Source organism: Barbatula barbatula (genome assembly GCF_947034865.1).
Source record: "Barbatula barbatula genome assembly, chromosome: 6".
Taxonomy (NCBI): domain Eukaryota; kingdom Metazoa; phylum Chordata; class Actinopteri; order Cypriniformes; family Nemacheilidae; genus Barbatula; species Barbatula barbatula.
Genome location: NC_136765.1, coordinates 3742178 through 3749456, shown reverse-complemented (window position 1 = coordinate 3749456; position 7279 = coordinate 3742178). Strand labels below are relative to the sequence as shown.

General features: G+C 40.2%; 1 protein-coding gene across 10 annotated transcripts in view; it reads left to right on the top strand.

Annotated features, from left to right (window-relative positions):
- Nucleotides 1-2368: 2368 nt before the first annotated feature.
- numb (NUMB endocytic adaptor protein) overlaps nt 2369-7279 on the top strand; it is a 29696-nt gene continuing 24785 nt past the window's right edge. For 2 of the 10 annotated variants that reach the window (XM_079459203.1, XM_079459204.1), the window contains exon 1: nt 2649-2885. Coding sequence is in view for 2 of the 10 variants with exons in the window: in XM_079459201.1 (XP_079315327.1) it covers nt 4400-4406 (7 nt within the window). In the remaining 8 variants the exon portion in view is untranslated. The other 8 variants (XM_079459195.1, XM_079459196.1, XM_079459202.1 and 5 more) reach the window with 7 other exon arrangements.

Here is a 7279-nt window from a genome sequence, read left to right as displayed (position 1 = left end):
CATGAATTCATTACAGTACTGCAGAGCAGTATGTGGCCACAGTGAAACACTCCTTTATTAAAGTTGAGTAAAATATGAATTTATTCTACTGTTTCCATATGGCACAACTTATGGCACAAATTTTCCTTTTTTTTAAAAGGCCAGAATTAAGGTAATGCGTAGCTGTGTTACATGATAGAGAGGGAGAGGACAGCAGATGTCAGATAGTAAGGGATGAACTGTATGACTGATTTTCAGTGGCTGCAATTCACATAGTGACCACACGGTATCAGTCCATTACCACCAATGTGCCTCTTCCTCTAAGTAACATCAACAGCTTCAAATGGCATGACCAGACTGTTTATAGAATAGATGAGAAACATCATGACCTGACCTAACACTTGACCCGAGAGAATGAAAACATCCTTTTGTCTTTTGTTGCAAAATAGAGGCACAGTATTTGTAACCTCTTAGTATTTTTACTTTATGTTCAGTGATAAGGAATGTTGACTGTGATAAAAATAAATGAACAGTCAAATTACATTTATGTGTAAGTTTGTTAAGAAAAATACATCCTGATAATAACAGCAACATAATAATTATAATTTTCATGATTATAGTAATACGCATGCATTTTTCTTTAAAAAAAATCCGATCCGTCAGTTTTTGTTGCTGATAGTTTGGTATTTATAAGTCAACACTAAGGTCACTGTGTCCCTTACCAGCAGGTGATTTCTTTCCTGACAACACGTGCACACAGCTACAATGTCACAAACAAATGAATAGCTTGAATAGCTTATCCATTATCGTTCATGTCATTAAAAACTACACGTATTGAATAAACTTAAGCACACACACATGACAGCAAGTGAATGAAGTTTTGTGCACAACAGGCTTGACAGCTTTGAGTTTCACCAGCATTTCATGCATACTTCATGTTTCATTCACAGCTGATGTTTGAGTGATGGCCCTTTAAGAATTCAAGTTATTTTTCACAATAAAAACATCTATCTTATAGTCTTTACAATTACGTTACATTACAATCTCATAACACAAATCCAAGTTCAAATCCACAAGGAAAACATATTTGACTTAAAGCCAAAATAGGACACTTGACCTCATTTATGTTTTGGCTTCAGGCTTAATTGCTTCAAAATAGTATGCAGACACCAAAAATGTACCTAGAATGCTGCCAGATAGTATCCAGGACACAAAGCATGGGAACTCCTTCAACATCTTTCCAGGATCCGCCACATTTCAGGATCAGCTGTATTTTAAGATTAGCTGGATTTTAGGATCAGTGTCATTCTAGAATCAAACTCAGTCCAAGATCAGCAGCATTCCAGGATCTGCTGCATTCCAGAATCAGCAGCATTCTAGAATCAAACTCAGTCCAAGATCAGCAGCATTCCAGGATCTGCTGCATTCCAGAATCATTCTAGAATCAGACTCATTCCAGGATCATCGGCATTCTAGAATCAGACTCATTCCAGGATCAGCGGCATTCTAGAATCAGACTCATTCCAGGATCAGCAGCATTCTAGAATCAGACTCATTCCAGGATCAGCAGCATTCTAGAATCAGACTCATTCCCGGATCAGCTGCATTCTAGGATCAGCCTTATTCCAGAATCAGACCCATTCCAGGATCAGCGGCATTCTAGAATCAGACTCATTCCAGGATCATCGGCATTCTAGAATCAGACTCATTCCAGGATCATCGGCATTCTAGAATCAGACTCATTCCAGGATCTGCTGCATTCTAGGATCAGCAGCATTCTAGAATCAGACTCATTCCAGGATCATCAGCATTCTAGAATCAGACTCATTCCGGGATCAGCAGCATTCTAGAATCAGACTCATTCCAGGATCATCAGCATTCTAGAATCAGACTCATTCCAGGATCAGCAGCATTCTAGAATCAGACTCATTCCAGGATCTGCAGCATTCTAGAATCAGACTCATTCCAGGATCTGCTGCATTCTAGGATCAGCAGCATTCTAGAATCAGACTCATTCCAGAATCAGATGCATTTCAGGATCAACACAGAATACTAGGATCTGCTGCATTCCAGGATTGGCCGAATTTTAGGCTCTGCTGCATTTAACAAAAAATCGGAGAAACTCTTGTTTTGTGCATTAAGCGCAGTTTGAATGTGTGACAGCATTCCAGGATGCTGAGAGAATTCCCAGTCTCTAGTCACATTCAATGTGGAAAATCATGAAGGAGGAAATCATTGGCAGGAGGAGTATCCAAACCTTTCACTGCTAGTTATGATAAACAGTGACATCCGAGGAAAGACTGCAGTCATCGAGTTATTTTTGTATTAATACAGCGGTAGCTCAGCCCGTCCAGTGTTGTTTAATAAATAGCAGTGGAGGAGACACAGTGAGGGTAGTCTGGTTTTGTGGTATCACGAAAGCTCCTCCCACGCTGATGTTGTGAATGATTCATCAGACTGACGCCGCCCAGCACTGAGCTCAGGGCGGGCTGAGGGTGAGCTCGACCCGGTATCCGCACACACTCAAACCGGAGGGCAGGGGACGGAACCATACGCGATTTAAGGAATACAAGATTTCATTTTATTCATCGTTTGAATCTTTCATTTCCTCCGATTGGCTCACTCACATCCACGGATTACACGAGCAGTTCAACCGAGCCGCCGCTGCTGAACAGGTGAGTCGGTTCACCTTTACCTCTCCATCTGAACCGAAACCGCGATGATGGTCGTGGAGGTGGTCATCATAATGGTTATGTCCGTAGTGGCGATGATGATGATGATGATGACGACGACGACGACGTTTAGTAATGATAATATTGTTAGCCAGCTAACGAGCTAACTGACTGTTTGACTTTGACTTCAAATAACGTAGCATCCGGCTAGTCCGCTAGCGAGCCCAAGCTTAGGTAAAATCACCTTAAGTCATGTTTTGTGTGGAAGCAACAGTCTAAATGTGTATTTCGTGTCGATGTTAGGCCTTAATTTAGCCGGTTAATGTGTTTCGGAGGTTTTATGAGGAGTTGCTAGCTCAGTTAGCCGGTTAGCGGCTCACCTGCCACTGAAATACTTCAAACACATTTACGCGTTGCGTATCTATCGTGTCAGGGTGAGTCATAAAGTAACAAATACCTTCACTTAAGGGGGGTCATTATTTTGCTGGTGACGTGTTTTATCAAAGCCACTGCCATACTTGCAGGTGAAAAAACGAAATTGGACATTTATTCTGTTAAACATCCTCGTTGACGCTGTCAGTCCAGTTTATGTTAATGCTGGCGGGGAAGGTTTATGACCTGCATCATGAACGTCATGGTAATAGTTACATGTTCAAGGTCTGGGGTCACTTTTTTGTGTTAAACTGGCCCTAAATAACCCTTTGAGTGGCTGTCACTGGGTAAAATGTTAGGTTGGTGTTGAAGATCAGGTTGGTGGTTGTCTTGGATTATGCAAGACCGACGTCTGTCATACAGGTTTGTCAAGCTGTCATTATGTCTGTTATCATAATATCTACGTTTCACATTACACTGATGTATTGTACTTGCAATGTTGGTTTATTGGCATGGGGGTCGAACCCACAACCTTTGTGTCGGTAGCACACGGTGGTCTTGATTCAACCTTTGGAGTTTAACAATACACGCTTGTATGTTTTATTTTGAATAAAACCCTCAATGACATTTGTTCGAGTGAACTTTTTACATGTTAACTGATGAAAGTTGAATAGTCGATGAAAAAAAGGAATTAGGAATGTTGAGAGAGAACTTCCAACGATTAAAAAAAACATTCAAACATATTGTTGCGTCCCTATTCGAGTCTTGGACTCTGACGACTTGTCGGCTTCGAAGAAATATCAGCTTTGAATATGGAAACTAAGCGCTCTCAAAACAACATGCGAACTTGCCAAAACTTTGATGGCTTACCAAAAGTCTATTTAAATCGGTATGTCATTATATACCAGATTTTGTGCCGCCAGAAATGTTTGCTTTCAGCCTACATGTTCACCTGAATTGGTTTGAGGGTTTGGCTTTTCTCAGAACCGTATGGCATCCGGAAACGGGTACGTCCAGCCGATGAGTCATCGAGCTGAGCATTAAAGTACGATGGGTTTTCTTATGAGATGAAGTCATTTCCTTATAGACACAGTACTTCCCTAAGATACGTATCGAGAGGCTTCCATGATCTGTTTACTCGGCTAGGCTGCGTTCCAGCTGTACCAGGCTGCCTGACGGTTAATGATTATCACGTCCCAAACGCTGTACCCTGACCGGTACGCTTCCTTTTGTTGATATGGTTCAAATCGTGTTTTATGAATGTGTTCGTTTGATCAAGACATTTTAGTTGGCTTATCTCATAACTCATGTACTCGGTTATAAAGATTTGATGCTGTCTTTTGGAAAGCACATGGACACATTGGACTCATTTCTGTATGGCCGGTCAGTTCTTTCTTCCATTTGTGTAATTTATTGCGACTGTGTCGACTCCGTTTCAAGTTGTCTGTTTTACGTCGGTGTTGTAGCGAGGGGTCACGGCACAGGTTTCTACACAGGGACTTTGGCCTGCTGTGTGTCTTTTTCTCTGATCTACAGCTTACATCACTTTTAACTCATTCATGAAATGTTATTTTGCCATAAACTGTCTTTTGAAATGATGTTGGGGCCTTTGCTCAGCCGAAAAGATCCCAGAGAGCCCAATAATAATGTCTTTGGCTATGTTACTTACTTTATATTATCAAAGGAGAAGAAAATCTTACGATTTTTAACCATAACATTCAGAGTAACTGAATTAAAGCGTCACAAGCTTGCTTTATATGTGTAATTTTACAAAACAAACATTTAAAGTAAATAAAATACAAATCTTTTTTAGATGTACATGGAAACAAAAGTGGATAGAGTTCCTATTGTTGTTTTAAAAACCTTGTTGTCTTGTTTTTGTCAGGTATCAGCTGCTTTTACTATTCTCTTTACTATTACCAAGGTCTAGGGATGTGTGCTATGACTAATTTGACGGTCGTTTATACGAATGTTTTGTAACCGTGTGGTCGACTGGTCTAAAACTAAGAATGGGCTAGAAGGTGGTCCAAAAGTTTTGCGGAGGGCCTATATAATACATTTTAAAGACAAAGAATGTATGGTATTAATCTAACTGTTCATATACAATAATTAATGTAGCTAAAACAGGCATGTGTTTCAATTTCCTTTGAACATTCATATTTCTGCATTTGCTGATGCGCCAACCCTGACAGGATCGTTTCAGCGGCTGCAAGAAGTGACGCGATGAGCATTTGTTTGCTTTGTCTAGTCTGTGCCTGGGCTTAAAAAAAAATAATATGATAAGCGATCATGTTTATTCAAGCGCATTTTTGTGATAAACATTAATATCAAAGAAAGGTCAAAGTTCTGTGAATCTAGAAGCTGAGACATTATCCTCTCAGTTTTATTCTGTGTGCTCAAGATGCATTCACCGCATTTACAGCTCATTCTAACCATCAAATAACGTCAATCCGTCTTTCACGCATTTTAAATATTAAAATATTGATATTTATTATTAAGTCATTTTTAACCTAACTGTGTGTCACTTTAGATCGTTATCTACTTTTTCGTTTTTCAATATGGTTACGTATGGCTCCGGTGAAATTATTATTATGCCACTTTGATATAGTTTGCGTAAAACCTACCCGTTCTCCTCCAAAACACCACCACAATTGGCACAAAGGAAGGAAGTGCATGCTAGATCCGACCTAAAATTGTAAAATGTTGTTCCTGATACACTTTTAAAGACTATCAATAATAATTTTTTCAAACATATTGTTTTCGTATGTTATTTAAAATGTTACTTTAAAATGAAAGTCAGTTACATTATACTATTTTGTGTCATTTTTTCGTGTAATCGACTGCTGTTTTCATTGTCGACTAGTAGGAGCTGTACCCCTTAAACGACTAGTCGATTAGTCTCGCACATCCCTACTAAGATCTTGTTAAAAGAACGGATACATTCTGATCAATGCTTATGTTAATCGAGACATTTGTATTTTTTGGAATGATGTAGGCCACTTTCGCTCAGACCCTGAATCTCATATCTCATCTTCTGGTCTTAATGAGAACTCTTGACTTTAATTCTGTGTTGAGACCTGCCTGTCAGACAGACTCGCCCATGAAGGCACCTCGCTTGTGTCGTAACAGAAAAAATGAGCCAGTCGCTCGCTGTTAAGAAATTGTGAAATTCCTGTGAAGTTCTTCATTGCTGACGTGGTGTGTGAAACGTATTGGCGCTACCAAAACACCAGCGATGTTTCACGTTGAGCTCTTGCCACACCGACTCTGGTAAGGGCCGTTTGTCGCATCTTAAAGTGTGCACAAAAGCACCCAAAAGTTTTAACCTTCATGTATTCAACCTCATATGGTTCAGAACCTGTATATGACTCTTTCTTCTTTGGAACACAAAAGAAGATATTTTGAGAAATATCTCTGTGGTTTTCAATGGGGCCAATGTTTTTTGGTTAGCAACGTTCTTCTAAATGATGATCTTTTGTGTTCTGTAGAAGGAAGAAAGTCTTAGAGGTTTTGTATGACACGAGGGCGAGTAAATAATGAAATCCGTAAACCGTGCCCTTAATGCAGATGTCCAAACACACAGCAGCTGTAGATCGAGTCTTAGGCTTTATTCTCTGTCTATCGCAGTCGTACTCAAGGACAGCAGTGTGCTAATCTGTAACTCTTGACACAGTGCGATACAGTATCTCACATGTAACATCCTGTGGCAAGGTTCAGCTTACATCGCCATCAAAAATACCAACGGCTTTGGTTCTGGTTTCGCTATGTACGGATGCAAGGAAATTAGGGTCCCGTCTTTAGCCGAGAGGTTTTCAAACACGATGCGTTTTTCGAATTGGCTTGGTGTCAGACGTTGGCTCGATCGCTGCTGAGTCAAGAGATCTTGCTGAAGGCACCTCGCTGTCATGAAATCTGTTCACTTTGCTGCATCACGGTTCGCCTGGAATTTGATCGCCGGCTGTCGCAGGATCTACTTGCTCTGTTGTGAAACGAGAGTGTCGTCGCTGTTGACATGATTGCAGAGTGTTGCTTTTGCAAGTAAGGTGAACGTTTCCTGTGGTTAACACGGAGAGTGCTGCTGTTTGCAGGGGCTGAAACATACGTTTTACGTAAAGCCTTTAGTCATTTCTATTTTTGACAATTATTTTTTGCAAAACATGCATTTTTTCCAAGGATGTGGCATGAAATGCAGCCCAAGTTGCTTTGTCAGCTGAAGATATGAACATGAACACATGAGCACAAGCATGTATTGTACT